Below are 23242 nucleotides of genomic sequence, written 5' to 3'. Positions count from 1 at the left end.
TCCCTTGGGAGGTTGTGGACTCCCCTTCCTTGGAGGTTTTTAAGCAGAGGTTGGATGGCCATCTGTCATGGATGCTTTAGCTGAGATTCCTGCATTGCAGGGGTTGGACTAGATGACCCTCGGGGGTCTCTTCAAACTCTAAGTTTCTATGATTCTATGACTCTAACTCCCATCAGCCCCAGCCACCATGGCCAATAGCCAGGCAAAAGCAGCAACCAAGACCACTGATATTATTCACACATTCAGCAAAGTGGGTACATTCCCCCTTCCCGTAGGTTGCCTGTGTCAAGTGTGCTGATTTCATGGCAAACTAGAGAATATTCAGTGCAGCCTTAATGAAGACTAGAGCAGTATATGCGCACGGCCTTGGCACTCGGATACCAGTGCCCTCCTACATATCATCCACACATCCACAATATTTTCACATAACAAATGCTAGCTGTTCCACATTTCTGAGGAAGTGCCAGCATATGCAGCAAGCACAGGAAAACAAACGCACACTCACTGTGAACAGAGAGAGTCAAATGCCGTCAACCCTCCCATATGGGGACAACTCGTAACAGAACTGCACAGGCAGAATGCTACATGGCAAGGTATGTCCAATGTGGGTCACATTGGGAGTTTATTTACTTAATGACAGATAGGCAGGGTATAAAAAGTTTTAAAGAAATAACAATTTGAGTGAAATGACTCCTACATCATATATTTAAGTCTCTAGGTTACCACTTTGAACAATCATGGCTGCCTCCCCCAAGCATTATGCGGTGTAAACCACTGAGCCTTGGGCTTGCCGATCGGAAGGTTGGTGGTTTGAATCCCCGCGGCGGGGTGAGCTCCTGTCATTTGGTCCCAGCTCCTGCCAACCTAGCAGTTCGAAAGCACGTCAAAGTGCAAGTAGATAAATAGGTACCGCTCCGGCGGGAAGGGAAACGGTGTTTCCGTGCAGTGCTCTGGTTTCTCCAGAAGCGGCTTAGTCATGCTGGTCACATGACCCGGAAAAACTGTCTGCAGACAAACGTCGGCTCTCTCAGCCAGTAAAGCGAGATGAGAACTGCAACCCCAGAATCAATTGTGACTGGACTTAACTCCCAGGGATCCTTTACCTTTTTTAAACAACTCTCAGCACCCTTGGCAAGCTTTAGTTCCCAGGATTATTACAGTTCAAGGGCACCTTCCAGCCAGGTAAATGAACTAGAAGGGGATGTGGAGCAGGAACACATTGTGGAGGATGTGGAGCACATTGAGGAATGTGGCCTGGAGCTGACGTATAGCCCAAGGAGGCCCCAAGAGCCAGACAGAGAGGGCTGGAGGGGCACATTTGGCCTCAGGAGTTGAGGTACCCCGCCCTAGAGCTAGTGTAACTAAAATGACAGCAAGGGAAGAGCATAGATAATGTACTGCTAAGATATTGATCACAGCAAAGGGGGGAATGGTTCATTCATTTCTTAGTCTCCAGATCAGCTTTGGGTTTTAATATAATGTAAACTATCACAATTTGTTGAACAATAGGTTTATCCACCTTACCTTTCCTCTGCTCTTTCCAGGCATGGTGCATGCTCTGTGCGAGAGTGCCCGACCTTTGTTTGCTTTCCACATGAAAACCCGCTTAAAGCTCAACTGGAGCAAACAGCAATCCTCAGAGAACCCAAATTGACATTTGCTCCAATTGAGCTTTAAAGAGCAGTTTTTCATGGAGAAAGCTCAGGGCCAAAAACCTCCCCCATGCTCAGACCCAGAGCTTTTAAGCACAGACCTGTGCCTGGAAACAGCTCGGCAAAAGGGAAGTGCGGATAAGCTCTATGTCACTCTTATCACAGAAGGTGGTGGTGAGGTAATCAATCTTTTAAAATACACTGAGCACTACAGATGGTCTATATAGCAGAGTCTATATACTACAGCTACACACTTTAAGTACCACTGAAAATAGAATGGCTCCATTGTACTAGCAGAGCGTGACAGATCCTGGCAGTCTTTCCAGATTATGCGGTTGCTATGAGAGCTTTTGACAGAATGCAGAGGACATAAGAAAGAAAGGGACAAAATACATTACTTTTTAAATGTACCATTCCTCTTCCTCTAAGACAGGAAGTTCCTAAGCACATTCTACAATTTTAGGATTGTTCCCCCGCCCCCGCAAAAAAGTTATGGGAATCAAACTCTATTGCTTTTGGCTACAATCTACGACTAACTGTGCTCCTCCTCTTCCCCTCTAATGTACAATGTTATCTTTTACTACACATAAAAAATTGTGAACTGTTATGCAAGTCAATGCTTCATCAGTAGGATCATTTTTACCGTAAGCAATGCAACTGAATGCATCTGGGAATTAGTGGGGATGAATGCAGTGGGAATTCTGTTACAGCGTCTCCTACAGGCAGGGAGGATGAAGGTGGACTTCACAGCTGGCAATGGCTGCTTTGTTAGGTTCAGTGTTGGTTCTGTACAAATTGCTAATCAACATTTGCTTCCCCTCCCTCAGACTTATGATGAACTAAAGGGACCCCTGACAGTTAAGTCCAGTTGCGGACGACTCTGGGGTTGCGGCGCTCATCTTGCATTACGGGCCAAGGAAGCCGGCAGACAATTTTTCTGGGTCATGTGACCAGCACGACTAAGCCACTTCTGGTGCAATGGAACACCAAAACCAGAGCAGCGAATGGAAATGCTGTTTCCCTTCCCGCCGGAGCGGTACCTATTTATCTACTTGCACTTTTTGGCGTGCTTTTGAACTGCTAGGTTGGCAGGATCTGGGACCAAGCAACGGGAGCTCACCCCCCTCACGGGGATTCAAACCACTGACCTTCTGATTGGCAAGCCCAAGAGGCTCAATGGTTTAGACCACAGTGCCACCCGCGTCCCTTATAAGGAACTAATTTGCTTCAACTCTCCCGAACTTCTGTTCAGGAGAAATGACTGGAAATTTGACCAGCACAAGAAAACACCACATTCAGTTAACTGTGGGTGTAATCCTTTGCACACTGCAGTAGGATGTAAATTCCATTGGATTTAATGGGTCTTACTTCCAAGTAAATTTGCTACATGCCTGCATTGCTCCTTACACTACAGCTAACAGATAAGCCATTTACTAAATGAAGGAATGAAGAGAAGCAGGTTGGATGGCGGCTAACAGATTGAAGTTGAATCCTGACAGAAGTACTGTTTCTGGGGGACAGAGGGCGGGCAGGTGTGGGGGACTCCCTGGTCCTGAATAGAGTGGCTGTGGCCCTAAAGAACCAGGAGTGCATCCTGGGAGTCATTTTGGACTCACAGCTGTCCATGGAGGCACAGGTTAATTCTGTGTCTACCAGCTCCATCAGGTATGCCGGCTGAGACCCTACCTACCTGCACACTGTCTTGCTGGAGTGGTACATACCCTGGTTATCTCCCGCTTGACTACTGAAATATGCCCTACATGGGGCTACCTTTGAAGGTGACCCGGAAACTACAACTAATCCAGAATGCGGCAGGTAGACTGGTAACTGGAAAGAGCCACTGGGACCATATCACACCGGTCCTGAAAGACCCCAAGTATAAATATTTATGTTCCCATTAGGGGTTTGTTATTAGGGGAAACCCTCTGGTACGATATTACTTCTAACTCGTAAAGCCATAATGTGGGTGCATTGTAGGAGAAAGTTAAGTTGGAATATAAATGGCATTTTATTTCTATTTAAAAATAAATAAAAATAAAACAAAATTTACTTCCCATCAAGAGACTTTACTGCTATATTCTCCCAACTGCATTTATCCAACTGCTTGCTGAATCAATGACCCTCATTTGCGGCTTCCTTTGATGATTCAGGGAAATTTGTTTTTATTGCTGATTCCATTCCCCTCTTTCTGTCTGAAAGATACAAGGAATTATGCCTTCCATAATTTGTTTTCTTTCATTTAAGGGAAATAAAGAGAAATCAGCCACAAAAATAGCTCTCCTTAGCTTCCCCTCTAGCTAAGCATTCTTTATCATGGACCTCAAGGGAAGCTAGAGAGCCAGGCTGCTAGGATTTATCCCGTTTTCTTTGCTGCTGTTTGCAGCAGGATAGAAACATCAGTCAGAGAAAAAGCAAGCATTTGATATTTGCTATAGACTGGGGACTAGAAATCGGGTCCTCCCTCAAAGAGTGTTGCGGTGAGACCTGGAGACTGACCGCCTGTGATGTGGGTGGGTAAGATTGGTCAGCCACAACACCTGATTGGTAGGTCCTCAATGTTGGGTTCAATCTGGCCAATGGGGGATGGGTGAGTTCCCAACTTTAGTTCTCTCATTTTTCCAATCTTAAATTCAATTCTCCAGATTTCTGTATCAGTTTGTGATTTCCCCAATCCCCAAAAAAGTCATCATGAAAATGATTAACCATCATTAAAGTGTGCATTTGTCCTCTTGTACACATTTTTGTATGAAAGTTCTCCTAACTGACACATTCTTGCAAACCACCATCTGTAATATAATGCACTTTCTCCTAATAAACATATTACGTACTTGATTGGATAACAGCATCACACAATGCAGAGAAATACAAACTTCGTTTTAGTTTGCATATCATTTCGGGAATACAAATCAAATAGGTTTGCATGAAAATGTGAGGCAAGCCAAATCTCTCTCCCATCTGTGGACTAGAAATTTGGCAAATGCAAATTTCATCAGATAGCTGTTTTTTAGTCGTCCCCCCCCCGAAGTGTGAATTTGGCAGGTTTGCATTAAAATGTGAAACATTTTAGCGAGACTGACCAACAGGATCCGGAACCAGGGGGAAACAAGGTTCCAAAAAGACTGGAGTAAATTTGTGGACTATATGGGAAAAAAACTGTAGAAGTTTAAAGACGCAGGACTGAAATAAATCATACGAATTGACTCTAAATGGATGGAATAAAGGAACTGCGTGATAAGAACTGAATAGAAAACCAAATGAGGGGAGGGAGGGAAGTCAAGCTCGGCAGAGCATTTAGAATGAGAAATTTGGAAAGAATTACTAAAAAGATCATTGTATGTGTTGTATTTGTTTTTTAATGTTTGTTTGTTTTGTTTATTGTTTTATATGTGTTTAATTGGAAAATTTAATAAAATGCTTTTTTTAAAAAAATAAAATGTGAAACAAACCCACCCAATTTCTCCCCACTCTGACACTAAAGCGCTATGTTATGGCAACATTTAGATGAGCCTAGTTTGGGACAGCAAGCTACTTGATACAGAAATTTTAGAAAACATGTGATGGAATCTGTTACCAAAGCGCCTTCTGTCCATGTGGGAGTAGGCCTGGTTTCAAGTTACTCTTCACCCAGGTAACAAATGCACAGAGCAAGACTGATTTTCAAATCATGTCCCATAACACAAAGCAGTGCCAATTCATCTAAAATTCTACTCAGGTTTTGAGTGCTGCTCTCTTCTTAATTTTGATCACAGGGAGACAAAAGTGTTCCTTCGGCAATTTTATATTCTGAAGTTTTGCTATTGCAAGCTGTTTTGAACAGACAGCTTTCTGTGTCTCCACAAAGCTGTAATAAACACAGCAGATGTGGCAAGACGGAAGAGCTTGTGAACATCACTTCTGTTGTTCATATGTGATCACGAACACAAATAGACAGTGTGCTTGAGATAAGAAGTCACACTAGCACTTTCAGTGGCTATTTCATGCAACCCGCACATTTTGTGTACGCACCGTCTGTCTGGGAAAATATGGCTTCTTTAGTGTGGCAGGTCTTCAGAGGAAAGCTTTCTCTCTCAAAGAATTACAGAATTGTAGAGTTGGAAGGGTCATCTAGGCAAATGCCCTGCAACTCAGGAATTTTTTTGGCCAATTTGGGGCTCGAACCTGTGACTCTAACATTAAGAGTCTCATGCTCTACCGACTGAGCTTTCCCAGGAGTCAATATCACAGAAAAGTTGCAAAGCTGCTTAAACCACCCCCCACTCATCCAAATTAAAACAAAATGTGTAACCACTAAATGAATAGCAAAAATAAAATAAAAGAAGAAGCTTTTTTGAATCATAGCAGTGCTATGTCCCTGCCTTCAATTAATGTATTAATTACCCCAGACTTTGCTCTAGAACTCATCCTTCTTTGCCCAGGACAGACACAGCTCCTGGGATGGAGGCCAGTATGCAAATGCACATTGCTCCTTTTGACAACCTGCATTTGCCAACGAAACAAAATGCAAAACAAAAAACAAAAAAACAGGAATTGAAAATGGTTCTCAGGTCCAAATAAACCATTATGCTAAGTAAACTATAGAGGACAAGCGAAATGGGAGCCTCCTGGCTTATCCTTTTTCAGCTAAGGAATTCACTGATAGGAAGAGCATCATCATCCTTCTTCCAGGACTGGGCTCCTAAGCTCAGAGCATGGTACAATTCCATCACATGCTCCATCACCTGGGCATCCCTCCCCAACCTGGTGCCTTCCAGATATTTAGGTTTGCAATGCCCATCAGCACCAGCCAGCTGGGGAAGATCTGGAGGGTTCCAGGTTGGGAGAAAGCTGATCTAGTGCATAAATTATTATTATTATTATTGCAGGCGGGAGACAGCGGAGATCTGCTCAGCATGTTTATTACACTTGTAGCCCACAGGTCCACCAAGCAGCTCAGGGAAGCATATAGGAGGGATATCACATTATCTCTTTATAACAATCATTCCATCAGGCTGAACAATATCAGTTTAGGGTTGTACATAATGTAGTGCCATTCTTGTTCCACTGGCAAAATGTTTCATACCAGTGGAGCATAGCTGCACAAGCGGAATCTGTCACCAAGTTTCCATTGGCACAACCATTATGTTGGATTCCTCTGTTGCACAACATTAAAACTCACCCATTTGCTAGCGTGAGAGCCCTTGACCTAGATGACTGAGAAGCTGGGATACGTCCACATAGAATCTGAACTGCTGTATCTCTGATACAGGCCCAGCATTATCCACTGAGTGGATAGCAGTTAGGAAGAGTGCTGCACTGCAGTTATGCCGGCCTTGCTGCCTTTGCAGATGAACTCAACAGGAGAGAAAGCAGCAAGCATAGGATGTTGGTGGAGATAGCTCAGACCAAGGCCTCGTGCATTTAATCCATTTCTGGATGGCTTGGACAGGACCCAAGGAAGCCTTTGGGGTTTAGTCTCTAGTAGTTTTGTTCTTTAGTAGCACAAATTAAAGGTATTTCTGATTTTCCGAGTATAATCTCAGAGATTAGCATCTGGCACAAACGTTAATCTCCATGGCAAAGCTGATCTCTCTTTCTTAGGAAGATCGAGCCGCACAAAATTATTTCCCCTCAAAATAATCCCAACTCTGGAACATTCCTTTTAGCTTCCAATCCACTCCATCTGCATTTCAGAGCACAGGGGACTGACCTCAGACCTTCTCCTTCAGGAGAATACTGTCTGCAGTACTCGAGCGTGAAAGAGTCTGTTGCTTCTGGGTTACTGGTGCTCCATCGGATAGTGGCAGTGTCCCAACACACGCTGCATTCTTCTGCCTTTATTACAGGGGTTGGGGGAGCTGCGAATACAACATCATGTTAGCTCTGCTACGTAGTGATAGCTGCAGTCTTTATACGCTGAAAGGAATGAGTGCACTATTATTGCTAATATCAAGATGACACTCCTCATCAATTTATTTAAAGTCTTTTTTTCCCTTTATATGTTTTCCTTCTTCAAATGGTAATAATACCCACAGTGATAAGATCTAGACAAAACTATCTAGACAAAATTATTATTATTATTATTATTATTATTATTATTAAGAGAGACCCTTTGACTCATTTGCCTTTTGGGAAGGAGGGGGGAATCACAGCTAGCAATTAAAACAATTAAACTAAACATACAGCTGAGTGCAATTAGCCTAAATCATGAGGTCTTCAATCCTACACTAGTGGCCTTAACTACCCCTTAGATTAAATGTGCTCCTTGCAGTAATATCAGGAGATTTTTTTTCCCCCTCCCTGTAATCCTAGATATTGGGAGGGAGCTGGTTCCATCAGTACCACAATGTGTGAGAATACATCACCCTTCTAACTATGAGAGGGGGAGATGGGCTTTAAATATATTAAATTAATTGCTAGCCACCAGGTGTTGAGCAATGACATGCGGGCAGTACAGTACTGCATTTTGTCATGTTTAGCTGCATACATTGCCATCATTGTCATCATGATTGGCATGTATGAACCAGCCCAATATACATCTCATAAAGATATCCATCTATTTGAAACATCTCGAAGGGCACACTCGCACAAAGATCAATACAGGGCACATCATAGCAAAGGCCATATTCTCCATGCATTCCATTAGACACCCTCTGTATTAAACACAGAAACACTACAAACACTGGGGAAATTTGCAAGCTACTTACCCGTTCTAAATGTGGATTTGCCACTGGGAAAGCTACATCCTGAGTAGTTCACAGCCATAACCCACACACTATAACAGTGACCAGGTTCCAGATCTTCCAAAATGCAGTTGCTCTCCTTCACAGTAACGCGATATTCTTCTACCAAGCCTAGAGCAAGTAAACACACACACACACAGAGGCAAGAAGTCATGAGAATGTCAAGGCAGGTCAACAATAACTCGCAAGGTGTCAGTGAAATTAACTCTTTATTCAGAGCAACAAAACAGTACAGGCCTAGTGAGCACAGCAACTCCTCCTGTTGCCAGGACTGAAGGTCCTTGCCTTCCCACCGCTCTCTAAGACGCCTCCCTCAAGGTTCTTTCCAAGCAATCTGAGACCACACCACCTTGTTTGTCTCTGCTCTGCTCTCTTCATACCTCTGCAGGTTCTGGAAGACTAGGGGGGAAGGGGCGTTCGGGAGCCAAAACGTCCAAGTTCCTGGGCGTTCAACAACCAAGGTATGGCTGTACTATATTTTAGAAACCAGCTCTGCTATTTGTAGTATCTAGGTAGGTACAATTCTGTCTAGTTGGTACTATTGTATCTCATTATTATTATTCCTTAACAGTGTACACCCTTACACAGAAGCAACTCCTACTTTGTTCAATGGAGCTTATGCTCAGGTAAGTGTGCCTAGGATGCAGCCTAAGAGCACTTCAAGGCCAATGATTTTGTCACTTTTATTTTCATTCATTGTCACCACTACACATGCATTTCCTGTATGTATATTCTTTAGACTTGGATTCCTACCCAGCCTTAATAAATGCTGGATTTCTACAACTCCACCCATGCATCCTCGCATCCTGATTTTGATGCAGGTTGTCAAAAAACAGGAGACGTAAGAATGGGAAAACAGCACCTTGAAACGAAGATAGCGAAGTAGCTGTTATAGCTTCAATAGGGATGCAGCACTTATGTAAGAGAAATACCGTACATTAAAATTGCCCTCCAATAAGGAAAGAGAAGGAATGAGAGAATGGGCAGGAAGTGGTGCAATGCAAGACCTTTGACCAAAACAACAGTGCAGTCCAAACATTTGCGCAAATAATCCTAGGAACTGGAGCATAAGAAACAAAAGATCACTGATGTAGTGCACATTTTCTATGGCTGATGAAAAACTGCCACTCTAAAACATTCTTAGATGCTATCATATTGCTTTTGTATCATGTCTTTTATTGCTTTTGATTTACTCCTATAATTTGATTCTATAAACTTTTCCCTCTCCAGCTAGCAGAGAGGCACAATCACTCACGCACCACTTTGTTCTCTGTTTCCTGGGCATTCCTCCATACAATAGACCTGGAAAAAATCAATGACATCATCTTCATTCACAGTCCAATACACTGCAATCGATGTGCTTGTAGCTGAGTTTGGATCCTGAGCTTGTAATTTTGGAGTCTGTGGGACTGCAAGAAAATAGGCAATCAGTTATTCATACACCTCTCTGTTTGTTGAGCATTCCAGGCTGCAGCTAGGAATGGATAAATCTGTCAATGTCAGTTTCTCGTTTTTCTAGTTGTATATTCAGTCCTCCACGTTTCCACAATTTGCCATTTTTTCTTTAAAAAACATTCCTCATGAAAATTCCTTAGCATTTTAGTGCAAAATTTTCTCTAAAAACATATTTTTCTATATAGTTTGGAAGCAGAAGTGTATGACTCCTAGAATTGCCCTCCCAGCTGCTCAGGAGTTGGAGCCTTCAATGTAACTCAGGGGTCAGCAAACTTTTTCAGCAGGGGGCCGGTCCACTGTTCCTCAGACCTTGTGGGGGGCCGGACTATATTTTGAAAAAAATAATGAACTAATTCCTATGCCCCACAAATAACCCAGAGATGCATTTTAAATAAAAGGACACATTCTACTCATGTAAAAACACCAGGCAGGCCCCACAAATAACCCAGAGATGCATTTTAAATAAAAGGACACATTCTACTCATGTAAAAACATGCTGATTCCCGGACCGTCCGCGGGGCGGATTTAGATGGCAATTGGGCCGCATCCAGCCCCCGGGCCTTAGTTTTGGGGACGCCTGATGTAACTGATCAACAACTTTATGGGGGTTTGAGAAGATCTAAGAATGTGTCTATTCCACCTAAGCATGCAGACATTGGGGCTATTGATCCCAACTAAGTAGGATGTCTGCAAAAAGAGGTTCAAAACCAACATCTCTCAGTATTAAATTACTTGGTCGAAAAAAGAAAATACTCCCTTCCTCTCCTTCCTTGGCAGATTTCCATTTGATGTGAAATGAACATTAAGATCCACGTTAAAATAAAAAAAAAAAGTTTCCCGCTTTCGGTTATTTTCTGATGCAATCATGAATTCCTGTGGCACTAACAAAGCACATGCTGACACCAGCAGATTTTCTGTGATTAAGGAAAAGAGCTGCCTGTCATTCAAAACATTCATCTTTCCCATCACGGAACACAAATGAGATTATATTTCCTTATTTACTCAGGCTGGAGACAGAATAATTATTTCAGCGAGCATGAAAGCCTGTTAACCCACCATGGCAATGAAGCAGGTGCTAAAGTAGAGATGGAATAGTGGACATCACAATATTGGGGGGGGGGTAGTTTTAACCCTTCCACACCCAATGCCATTTTCCCCCAACAAATTTCCCTCCCAAAAACCTGCTGTTTGCCCTATTTTGGAAATTTCCATTAAGAAAAGGAGTAATAGCATTATACACCTTCTTCAGCATTGTGTTTCCCTATCAGATCCCGCCCCTGGGGTTGATATTTTTTTAAAAAATGGATTCCCTGCTATTTGGTTTCACCCCCTTTCTGCTACCATTTGAAGTTAACAAGTTTTTGTGCAGATTGAAAAATTTACGAAACAGATATTGAAATCCGGTTATCTCGTTGTTAGAGTTCCGTCAGAATTGCACCAGCAACAAGTATACACACAGATAATTTTTTTTCCTTTTTACTTATTGCAGGAAATTTGGACTGTTTGGCTTTGAGATATTGCGTTGTGTACGTCATTATTATTTTGGCACTGTAACTATCATTTAAGACTCTTAAGTATTAGAAGGTGCTGAATTTTTTTGTATATTCCTCTCAATAAAACCACATACAGTTATTTAGTTTGTGATATACTTCTCTGTATTCCTGGGGAAGTGGTATTGAGACTGAAAAATCTGAAAAATCTCTTTGTCTGGAGGAAAAGTCGGAGGAAAAGAAATGAGGGCATAACTTCACGAGGGACCAATGCTTCTTGCTAAAACTTTTTTTTTTTGTGGTCCAGTTTTCATCACTGTAGTGATGAAGGAACTGTAGGAACATCAGTCCAGGTGAATTAGAGTTTTCACTTAGGCATGCAAGACTGAAGAATCATAGAATCATAGAGTTGGAAGAGACCACAAGGGCCATCCAGTCCAACCCCCTGCCAAGCAGGAAACACCATCAAAGCATTCTTGACATATGCCTGTGAAGCCTCTGCTTAAAGACCTCCAAAGAATGAGACTCCACCACACTCCTTGGCAGCAAATTCCACTGTCGAACAGCTCTTACTGTCAGGAAGTTCTTCCTAATGCTTAGGTGGAATCTTCTTCCTTGTAATCTTCTTCCTTGAAGTCAGTGGAAGAATCAAGATCTAAGCTGGAAGGGTTTCTGCTACTCTTGACAGGGATTTGCCCAAATAGCAGCTTCCCACACTACTGATTCAGCGCTAATCGAGAAATGCAGGAAGTGATTCAGTGCTAAGTACAGGAAGCACAACTGCTGCAGAAAGAGAGGAAGGAAGTTGATGCAGAACTTTGCACATGAATCCATCTGGATGGAGTCACCGAGGCTTAATTCACTAACTGTGTAGTCTTCCACTGTGTTTGTGGGAATGTGTTTGGTTCCTTTACAACTCCCACATGTGGTTAATCAACACACACTACACACTCTCCAAAACTCTCTTTTAAAAAAGAAAATTGCTTTTGTTGTGATTTTTAAATGGAAAGCACTTGTACATTTTGAGGGGAGGTATGAGATGAACTAAACAGCTGGCTTCTTCTCAAGAGACATATATTTATACAGTGTCTCAGCTTTACCCATGGGCAAATAGGAGGTGACCAATTTTCAAAACAGTAATTTGGATGGATTTTGTTGCCATCGCGAACACTATTTGAAATGGTATCTCTTTAAAAAGCTCGTTATACATAGCTGAGTTTGGCACCAAAATCTACTTTTCTCAAGAATGACACACACACACATTCTCCCAACAAACATAAAATTAGATGCTGGGGGAAAGGTGAAGGAGTGGGTGGCTGCAAATGAGCAGTTCTCAGAATTCATATTTCTTGTTAAAATGCTTTACAAGAAAGCTAATAAAGCAACACTGGTGGGGTGGAAAATTAGTTGCTTTCTGTGTCCCTGAAGAGGAACCAACCTATTAGATATGTAGAACCATGCAAGGGACCTCAAAGGTCATCTGGGCCAACTCCCCCCTACCTCCAAACTGATGCAGGAAATCTCTAGCAAAAGAGAGTTCCTTGCCTTCTTCCAAGGCAGGCTTGTCCCATCAGGAAGTTCCTGTCACAGATGCAGCTGCTCAGGACTGCTCAGAACATCAGGATTTGTTGGGGTGGAGGAGGGGCAATGTGGGTTCCAGCCCCAGAAGGGACCTGAGGGCAAGGCATGTTGACGCTTCCTGACCAGAAATAATTAAATAAAGAAGGGAGCCATGTATTTGCAGGGGCAATGTTAAAAGGTGGAAACTCCAAGCACAAGGAGAGCTTCCAGCCGGGGAGATGAGTAGGCCTGTGGTTGGGCGCTGTGTGAACGGGATGCTGGGCTAAATAAGCCACTGGCCTCACCCAGCAAGCTGTTACGTTAACAAGCCTTCCTTTTGCCTATTGCCCCAGAAGCACAACAAGAGGAAGCGCAGCTCACTTGAACTCCTTCTTTGGGCCCTTGGTCATAATGTGTGCAGAAGAGGCTCCTCTGCAGATGACTGGGGATCATGATTAATCCAGACCTGCAGGTGACTTGTCTTTTCAGCATGAACAAGAAGTGATAGTTGCTCCTCCTCCAGTTTCCTCCTCCACAATCCAAGCACACAGGCACAATCAGGCTTCCCTTCAGACTCAGCTGATTACTAAATTACATGCAGAAGCTAGCAATGTCACATTTCCATTCCTGTGTACTTCTCCCCGCCCCCTTTCTTTTTTTTGTTTCATGCGTTTTCAAGCAATGCACCAAATGTTTGCACAGATTCTTACCAGGCATGTGTTTTAAGGTCTGGTTGCCATTTGCTGAGCCACTTGCAAAATGTTCAAACTGTGAGAAGGCAGGTGGTATCTTTTCCAAAGCCAGAATATTCTCCACTGCAGAAAGTAACCTATGCAAAGGAAAATTTATACCCATTGAAAGGCATTTCTATACTATGTGTGTAACATCAACTCATGGTTTGCACTACTGTATGTACCTTTGACCCAAGCTCCCCTTTCCTTTCTGTTTCTGGCAGCTATCAGGATATTGATTATTTCCCCTACTGCATGCAGGAAAAGAGAGCAGGCAAAACAATTGGCGGGCAGCAGAATGAAGACACAGCTGCCCAATTCTCTCCTGCCGCTTCAGAACCCTTTAGGGAAAAGAGGAATGTCTAGATTCTTACCTGAAAACCCTATTTGGAATTAGACTAACAGGTTGCTCCAAATAAACCTCTCTCTTCTTCACAACTACTAAAAGTGCAGGAGCCCTGACCTCTTTTTAATCTGATGATGATGATGATGATACTATCCCTCTTTCCTCTAAGAATCAGTGTACAGCAGTGTACATGGTTCTCCTTCTCCCCATTTTATTCTCACAACAACCCGTGAGATAGATTAGGCTGAGACATAGTGACTAGCCCAAGCATGAAAGTCGCCCAGTGAATTTTATGCCTGAGTTTGAAATTGAAGCTACAGTATAGCACTGCCTGGCAGATGCGTAACTGCCCAGTTCTGGAGCAGAGTAGTGTTCAGAATTAAAGTTCAATGCAAGCCCCTTAAGAAATGCAGGAGTTCAAATGCACAGACAATATCCTTTGAAGTGTTTCTTGAATGCAATAGAAAATTGACTGTAGCATCCAGGAAGCCGGCTGATTCCAAAGAGATAATGTACAACAGCTGGTGGTGAGTCGCTAACAACCCCCCAAAAAGAAGGGAAAATGAAAGCAAAATGGATTAGAAGTAATTAGCTCTTATTTGCCGAGCTCATTTTAGAGAAGGAGAAAAGAATATATTTTTAACCCTGAGACAGAGGAAACATCCAAAGATTTTTATGCAGAAGATTGGTGCAGCTGAATGCAACTGAATTGTTGTTTAAATAGCAAATAGACAATGGTCTAGTTTGTACCTAATATTAAACCTTGGTTTATTAAACAAGAGCTTACTATTATGTGGGAAACCAACCCACTATCCATAAACTATGGATTATCAACTCTGCTTAAAGATTGCTCATTAACCAAGGTTTATAGGTGGTTTATAAAACTTAGCTATTGTCAATTATACTTCAGCATCCAGTGTGAACCCAGAGCTGCTCTTTAACTGTGGGTGTAAGAAGCCGTCACCACCCAAAAGCTACAAAGCCATGAGTGAAGAGCAGGTCTACCTGGCTTGCCTCTCCCTCCTTTAATGGAGAAAGGGAGGCATAAAAGGTGTATCTCATTGTCTGTCCAATGCCCCAGCTTCCACTATGATTTATTGCAAGGGCAGCCAATGTGGTGCCCTCCTGATGTTTTGGATGACAACTCCCACAATTCCTGACCATTGCACATGCTGGCTGGGGCTGATGGAAACTGGAGTCCACAACTTCTGGGGCCCACCACATTGGCTACCCCTGTTTTATTAACTAAACATGCTTTAGTGTTATGTGTGAATGAGGCTAATGAGTTTGCACTTCTTGAAATAACGCAAGTGGGAATTACAAGAAAATGTTGCATTGTAAGCCTCACCTCTTAACAGCACTGTTCCTGTTCAGGGTCCCAGCCAGCCACTTCACTGTGAGAAGTGAAGCTACAGGGAACAAGGCAGAGGGCCTTCTCAGTAGTGGCACCTGCCCTGTGGAATGCCTTCCCATCAGATGTCAAACAGATAAACAACTAGTTGACTTTTAGAAGACATCTGAAGGGATGTGTTTTGTGTTTTATTGTGTTTTTAATATTTTGTTAGGAGCTGGGGCAACCCAGTCTGATGGGCAGCATATAAATAATAAATTATTATTATTATTATTATTATTATTATTATTATTCCCCCATTCTACTATTTTATTTGGCCTTGGAGGTTTTAGTAGTGCATGGGCAAAACAATATTATCAAATAACCTTTCAACTGTCTGAAACACGCCCCCCCGCCCCCAATAACCCTACAGTCTTACCTCTTGCCATAGATCATTTCCAAAGCCAAATAAAATGGTCCCTGGATTGATATTAATTTTACTATGGCGAGTAGCCCTTCTAAAAAACAATCTCAAACTATACGCAGCTTCAATGTAATCCTCTTGGCAAAGGAAGCAGAAATACCAGGACCAGTTCAAAACTCATTGGTCTAGCAGGACTTCAGTATGGTCTAAATTTAGCTCAGCCTACCAAAGAGATGCCTAGGATCATTTTCATTAGCATTTCATCTAACATGGAAATTAAATCAGCAAAACAGAAACACTCACAAATATTGGCATTTTAACAGAATGCATCTGGAATTTGAAAATGGTTGTGTACAGCAGTGATAAACACCTGCCTTAAAAAAATCAGCTACACAGATGCTATTGCAGGAAAGAATAATTGAATAATGCCAGATTTATTAGTATGGTATTTAAATTATGAATGAGAAAATGCATGCAAATATTTCAAACACTTTCAGCTGCATTACCAAGCACACCATTTCCTCCTTAATACCTGGTGAGGAAATGGCTGCATGCCTCCAGCAGAGCTTGGAAGTATTAAAAAGCATTCAAACATGCCATTCCTAATACTCACTATAATGCACCAAAACTACATTTCATGTACCTTTTATTTATTTCTTCTGATGACTATGGGAGGAAAAGGAACGTGGGAAGGAACAGATTAATGTGTGTCACAAAATTATACTGGACATCAAATCCACAAGAACCAATTCACGGACATATGCCCCAGCTCTGATATTGTACCAGTTCAAACACGCACAACTTTCCCAACCTCCTATGCATTTTGCAGAATCTTGCCCTCCAGAGGTGCAACACCACAGTGATATGCATAATACCTGCATTTGGTTGCCAGTTCACACACTGCCACCTTCAGCGGAGACTTTGCAAGCTTCAAAAACTTTATAACGTGAGTTAAGATCCAAACTGTATTGCATTTCAGATGACTTCCAGTTGTACAAATTAATTAACAATGGTATAGTTTCAGAGATGTGGGGGTTCTCCTCCTCCAATGTGCCAGATGTATAGCACAGGGGAGGGGAATATTTCTCATCCCAGAGGCCACATTCCCTTCTGGACAACACATATGCAGTGGTAACTCTGTTTTCGAATGTAATCCGTTCCAGAAGACCGTTCAAGTTCTGAAACTTTGGAAAACTGAAACTCAATAGCCGACAGCTAGGCATTTGGACAGGCATCCCCAAACTTCGGTCCTCCAGATGTTTTGGACTACAATTCCCATCTCCCCCGACCTTTGTCCTGTTAGCTAGGGATCATGGGAGTTGTAGGCCAAAACATCTGGAGGGCCGCAGTTTGGGGATGCCTGCATTAGGATCTCGCACTCAGCGGAAGCCACGTTTCCTGTTCGACTTCTGAGGCGTGTTCGAAAACCGAAGCATTTACTTCTGGGTTTATGGCATTTGAGTTCCGAAACGTTAGTCAACGGAGACATCCAAAAACCGAGCTACCACTGTACCAGTGGCGGGTGGGGCAGGAAATGTAAAGGTTGCCTTGGTACAATAGGCTACTTTCACTTTCTACACACAATCACACACCTTTCACTTTCTACACACAATCTCACAATATTATAATGTTGCTCATAGCTCAAATCCTGCTTGTGAGTTCATCATTCTATAGTATTTCTTTAAATAGTCTGAAAACGGCATCCATTCTCCCATAAAACACTCATCATTAAATTCTCTTAATTTTGCTGTTAATTTTGATTGTTCTGCATAGTCCATTATCTAACTTATCCATGAAAAAAGTGCTTTCTTCGTGGCAGCAATCTTGCATGGTGCTGCAAATTGTGCATTTTGGGGCGCCATGCCTGGAAAAAAACCACTGCGGTCCGATCTCTCGTGGGTGACATGACTTGTGCAGGAGTGTGGTCCCAGAAGCTGGCACCCCAGTTTTAGTCCACTTTCTATTGGAGGTTATGGCATCATTCAGAAGGTCTACTGCAGGCATAGGCAAACTCAGCCCTCCAGATGTTTAGGGACTACAACTCCCATGATTCCTAGCTAGCAGGACCAGTGGTCAGGGATGATGGGAATTGTAGTCCCAAAACTCTGGAGGGCCGAGTTTGCCTATGCCTGGTCTACTGTGTTAAATATTCATATTGATTTTGAATTGTATGGAATTCTATTCTTTAATTCTATGGTATAAAAACTGTGATGCGCTAAAAGAAATAAATGAAGCAACAAAAATATAATTAAATATCACCCAGCATCTAGCATAGCACATTATGATTGCTACAACAGGCAGAAAAACCATTTAAGCAGTCTGCTGAGACCCCCCAACAATTTTCAAGTGGTCCATGGGGGGAAAGGCACTGAACTAGGGTCACTACCTTAGAGTCCAACAGCACAATCCCATTTTTGCGATTCTCTTCCTCAGTGGGCCTTACTAAGTGGTAAGTGCACGGAATTGGAACCTGACAGTGGATTCTTATGTGCATTTACTCAGGACTAAGTTCTGCTGTGTTCCATAGGGCTTCCTCTTAGGTAGGGATTGCAGCCTAAGCCTCCATAGTCTCCCAGGTAAGTGTGTATATTGGTCTGCAGCCTTAAATTTCTATCCCAGTTATGTGATGGGTCTATGAGTATTTGCATGTAGATTTAGAACAAATGGACATAGACTATATTCCTTTGTTATGTAGGCAGGAATATAGCCTGTGTATATATATTTTTTTCAGCACAATGCACAATTTTTATCAGCATTAAGTGTAATTTTATACTCACACTTAGGAAAACAAAATCATCCATTTCTTCAGTTTCCTTTAAGATCGCCTCCAACGTGTCCTTTGCTGTATCAACATATTCTTGAAAATTAACCATCTGTTCATAAAGGTAGTCCATTTTTGCATTCTTTACTTCCTCAAAGCTCTGCTGCTTTCTGTCATGGTGCCCTATCACAGTCTTGATGATGCTTTCATTTTGCTCATCCAAAAGCTGCTCCTTTTCCTTACAGTTTTCCTAGAGGTTAAAAAAAAAAATTCCAGACGTTGGAAAAAATAAAATTCATTGGTGATTTTTTTCTCCTGAGCACTGGAGAGTTCAGGGCTACTTCTCCCTGCTTAGATTGTTCAGTGGTGACTAGCAACAGCTTTCCATGGGGTTCACAAAGGGGGTCTCTTTTAGCTCAGCCCGGAGACTACAGGGGGTTGAAAGGGAAATCACACAGTGATGTCAGGTGATTGACAAGTAGTTGGGGTGGGAGAATCCAGGGTCTGGCCCACTGGTCAGATCCAGGTCCCTACCCCTGCCTTATTATGTTAAGTAAGTTGTATAAGGTCGGATTATCATATGTACAGAATTTCCTGGCCATAGCCGGGATTAGGCAGTTGGAAACAGTGTCCAGGTGGAAATCACTTAAAAGAAGCTCAACAACTTTGGGCAAAACTGAAAAACTCAACAACTTTTGTGTCCAGATTTTTGGCAACCCTATGTAAGATATATGAGCTATTGTTCTGAATGCTTCCTTTATAGGACTGCAGGACTTGATCTCCTTCTGCAGGGCCTGTAAGACAGAGCTAGTCTGCCTGGCCTTCAATTTGAATTAACCTGATCCTCTATTCCAGGGGTCCCCAGACTTTCTGCGCGGCGGGCCGGAGGGCAGGGGAGTGCGCGCGCAGCGGGCCGGAGGGCGGGGGAGTGCGCGCCCGTGCGCATGCGCACACGCACACGGGCGGGAAAAAATCGCCAAAAAACGCTTGTGCGCATGCGTATGGGCCTCCCCCGACCCGGAAGTGCACCAGAAATGACCTCTTCCGGGTCGGGAGAGGCCCATACGCATGCGCACAAAGGATTTTCGGCGATTTTTTGCCGATTTTTTAGATCGTCGCTGCGCCGCGCGCCGTGAGAGCGGGCGGCGGCAGTGGGCGGCGGGAGTCGTCGCGGGCCGGATTGGAAGGCCGATTGGGCCGCATCCGGCCCGGGGGCCGTAGTTTGGGGACCCCTGCTCTATTCCATTTGCGCACACACACACACCCCAAAAAGAGCACTGGCTATAGGTTCAATGGCAGAGTACATGCTTTGCTTGCTGAAGGTCCCAGATTCAGTCCCTGGCCTGCCCAACTGAGTAGGTCTCTGGGACTAGGCAGGACTGGGAAGATCTGTGCCTGAGACCATGGAGAGTCCATGGAGAGCCTGCTGCCAGTCAATGTAGAACTAATGGTCTGATTCAGAAAAGTTGAACTAATGGTCTGAGAAAGGAAGGAAGGAAGGAAGGAAGGAAGGAAGGAAGGAAGGAAGGAAGGAAGGAAGGAAGGAAGGAAGAAAAGGAGGTGGCAAAGTGAGAGAGTGATGGGGAGGGAGAGAGAAGAGGAAGGGCATGACAGAATCAGAAAAGTGTGTGGTTTTAAAAAAAGGGAGAGAAAAGGGATGGCCACACTCACTTTCAGTTCCTGCCCTGCCCACTGCTGTCATGTACCTCTCAAGAGATTAGACCCGAGAGAACGAAACGCTTGGCAGGAGAGAGAAAAATCACCCACCCTTGGGCTAAAAGATTGATGGTTGACTTGAACCCTTTGGTATTTTTATCTATTTATTTGAAAACTGCTTAATTATTTTAAAAATCTCTAAGCGATATATAACATAAAAACAATAAGCAATATCATGAATACCAATACAGAATCTAAAAACAGTAGTATAAAGCCACAGAAATGCAAAGGAAACCAGAAATTCAGAGGATTCAATGAAATAATTTGAACTGAGTTTGTCTCTCTGACAACCAGCTTCCGAAAGGCGGGAGGATGGAATGTTTCATACAAAGCTGGAATGAGTTTTGTGTCCATCCATCCTTGCATGCTGTTAAAAGTCACCTCTTCTGTAGAAAGAAATTGTTACGCTCATATAGTGGCCCATCCAGTTGAATAATTGGGGAAGAAAAAAAAACCTCCACAAAAATGAATTCTCAACAAATAAATTGTCAACAAATGAGAAGGAAGGCAGGTGCCACACACTTACCTCGAGGGAATTAAACAGAGCCTCAATCTCACTGACGAACCCCTCGATCTTCAAAGATCTTTCTTGCAAAACATCTAGGAATCCATCCAATTGACTCTAAAATATTAAAGTTTCACAATCATCTAAATAAAGTGGTCAGGAAGTTGTGAGATGGTGCTATTATATTTTACATAAAAACTAGACCAAAACAAAATGTTTAATCTCAAAATGCATCCTACGGCTGAGTGCTTCATTGATATACTGCAAGGATCAGGCCCATTGTCCTGGTAGTGTCCCATTGACAACAATTTCCCAAATCCCCACCTCTGGGGATCACTGTCCCCAGAGGGGTCTCAGGGACACTTGATGAGGTTGCACTAAAACAAAAACCACACTTCAGGATAAGGAAAATTATACAAAGAAGTGTGATGAATTTAAGCCAGGCTATAAGTATCATAAAAGATTAAATAAATTGGAAGGTACTATGGGGGTTTCGACATTTTTCCTTACTTTATGCAGCTTGAAAGTTTTCAAAGATTTAAGCAGTAAACTGATTAATCCACTAAAGCTTTAGTTGATGAATTAATTGCCATTAGAGGGGTGAGACTGACAGGCAGACTTTAAAAAAACAACAACCCACCTGCCTTGGCTTTGGGATATTACTTAGGTAGGGAATGGAAAATAAACTATTAAAAATGGCCTCTCCTTCTAGCAACAAGAGATTGTTAATTCAATGATGAAGCTATATCCTTCAAAAGGCACTCAGGCTGAAGTTTGGGCAAGACACAGTTTTTAATAAATGGAATCAATTAAGCAAGCAGTTCATTTAAGAACATAAGGTGAGACCTGCTAGATTGGTTCAAAGGCCCACCCAGTGCCACATCCTATTCTTACAATAGTCAGCCACATGCCTACGGGAAGCCCAAACATGGAGCCTCAGCCGCAACAGCACTCTTCCCACTTGCATACCTGCCAAGTGCCCCAGAAAAAACACGACATCCTATTTTTTCATGTGAGATCACGGTGGCCATTTGGGATGCAGCGATCTTGCACTGGGAAAAACTTTTCAGGGCTGTATTTTGGGGTGTGGGGCAAGAGCTAGGTGCGTGTCACATGACTTGCCGAGGCACACACCCTGGAAGACACCTACCCCAGTTTGGGGTATCCAAAAGTTGGACGGTATGTACTTGTGATTCCCAGCAGCTTGTGTTCAGAATCGTACTGATCTAAATAAAAAAGGCTTTCTTGTTACAAACTAAGGACAGGACCCCGAAGGCCCATGCCTGACTTCAAACCAGTAAAATAATCTTCATTAAATGATATCTCAGTGACTAACAGCCTGAGGTGGTTTTGTTGTTGTTGTTGCTTGACCGGCTTTCTTTCCTGTGCTTCTGAAGCTGTTTCTCAAAAGCTGCCCAGGATTTGGTTCTTGAGATAATAGAGACAGCACTCAGGAGTTATAACTGTCTCCCATACAGAAGCCTCCTTGACCTTCCTTTGGTGCACTTGGCCATCTGTTCAAAAGCAGTTTGTGTTTTCATAAACACTCTTGACTTTAATCAGATTCCTCTATACTGTATGCCTAAAAAGGAAGGTTAAAGGAAGGCTGGAAATCAGCATCACCTATGGATTATAAAAGGGGACGCAGGTGGCGCTGTGGGTTAAACCATAGAGCCTAGGGCTTGCTGATCAGAAGGTCGGTGGTTCAAATCCCCACAGTGGGGTGAGCTCCCGTTGCTCGGTCCCTGCTCCTGCCAACCTAGCAGTTCAAAAGCACGTCAAAGTGCAAGTAGATAAATAGGTACCGCTCCAAGCGGAAAGGTAAACGGCGTTTCCGTGCGCTGCTCTGGTTCGCCAGAAGCGGCTTTGTCATACTGGCCACACGACCTGGAAGCTGTACACCTTTATGAATTATAAAATGCACAGCAAACTATAAAGGTAAAGGTAAATGGACCCCTGACCATTAGGTTCAGTCGTGACTGACTCTGGGGTTGCGGCGTTCATCTTGCGTTATTGGCCGAGGGAGCCAGTGTACAGCTTCCAGGTCATGTGGCCAGCATAACAGTGCCACTTCTGGCGAACCAGAGCAGCACACGGAAACGCCGTTTACCTTCCCACCGGAGCCGTGCTTTCGAACTGCTAGGTTGGCAGGACTATACTGTGTGCATAAATAGGGGGAAATCATTCTTCACTTCCAAGGTGAATGTGTTTATTGGGGGAGAGAAATGTTTAATTCCGTGCGGCCCCCAAGAGCCACCATCAATAGCTTATCGTACTGAGCATATTGCATAGCTGACGAAAGCTGAAGCAGTGAGAGTTCTGTTGTCTGAGCACCAAAGAACTCAGTAACATTGTGGATAGTGGAAATGAGACACAGTGGTCAAGGATCGAAGCCATCTTATTCTTGGTGAAGCAGATCACATGAAGGCTAGATTTCATTCCTGGCTCCCTCTCCAAGTTACAGAGCCAGGGGATGATGTCATGGGACATGCTCAAGTCCTTTGAAGAAACCACTCTAGGGAATGAAATGGAGGCATGTGACTTCTTTGATAT

General features: G+C 43.1%; 1 protein-coding gene across 2 annotated transcripts in view; it reads right to left on the bottom strand.

Annotated features, from left to right (window-relative positions):
• The window catches only part of CMYA5 (cardiomyopathy associated 5), a 53850-nt gene that overhangs the window by 11553 nt on the left and 19055 nt on the right, over positions 1 to 23242 (bottom strand). For both annotated transcript variants that reach the window (XM_035099997.3, XM_035099998.3), the window contains exons 3-9: positions 20711 to 20806; positions 18485 to 18718; positions 16351 to 16373; positions 13587 to 13705; positions 9631 to 9780; positions 8336 to 8482; positions 7339 to 7486 (exon numbers count right to left, since the gene is read on the bottom strand). In XM_035099997.3, coding sequence (XP_034955888.3) covers positions 7339 to 7486; positions 8336 to 8482; positions 9631 to 9780; positions 13587 to 13705; positions 16351 to 16373; positions 18485 to 18718; positions 20711 to 20806 — 917 coding nt within the window. The remainder of the gene's footprint in view (positions 1 to 7338; positions 7487 to 8335; positions 8483 to 9630; positions 9781 to 13586; positions 13706 to 16350; positions 16374 to 18484; positions 18719 to 20710; positions 20807 to 23242) is intronic.

This window comes from Zootoca vivipara, chromosome 10, assembly GCF_965207765.1.
Source record: "Zootoca vivipara chromosome 10, rZooViv2.hap1.1, whole genome shotgun sequence".
NCBI classification, from domain to species: Eukaryota; Metazoa; Chordata; class Lepidosauria; order Squamata; family Lacertidae; genus Zootoca; species Zootoca vivipara.
Note: the sequence above shows the minus strand (reverse complement) of the source record. Positions and strands in the feature narration are given on the sequence as shown.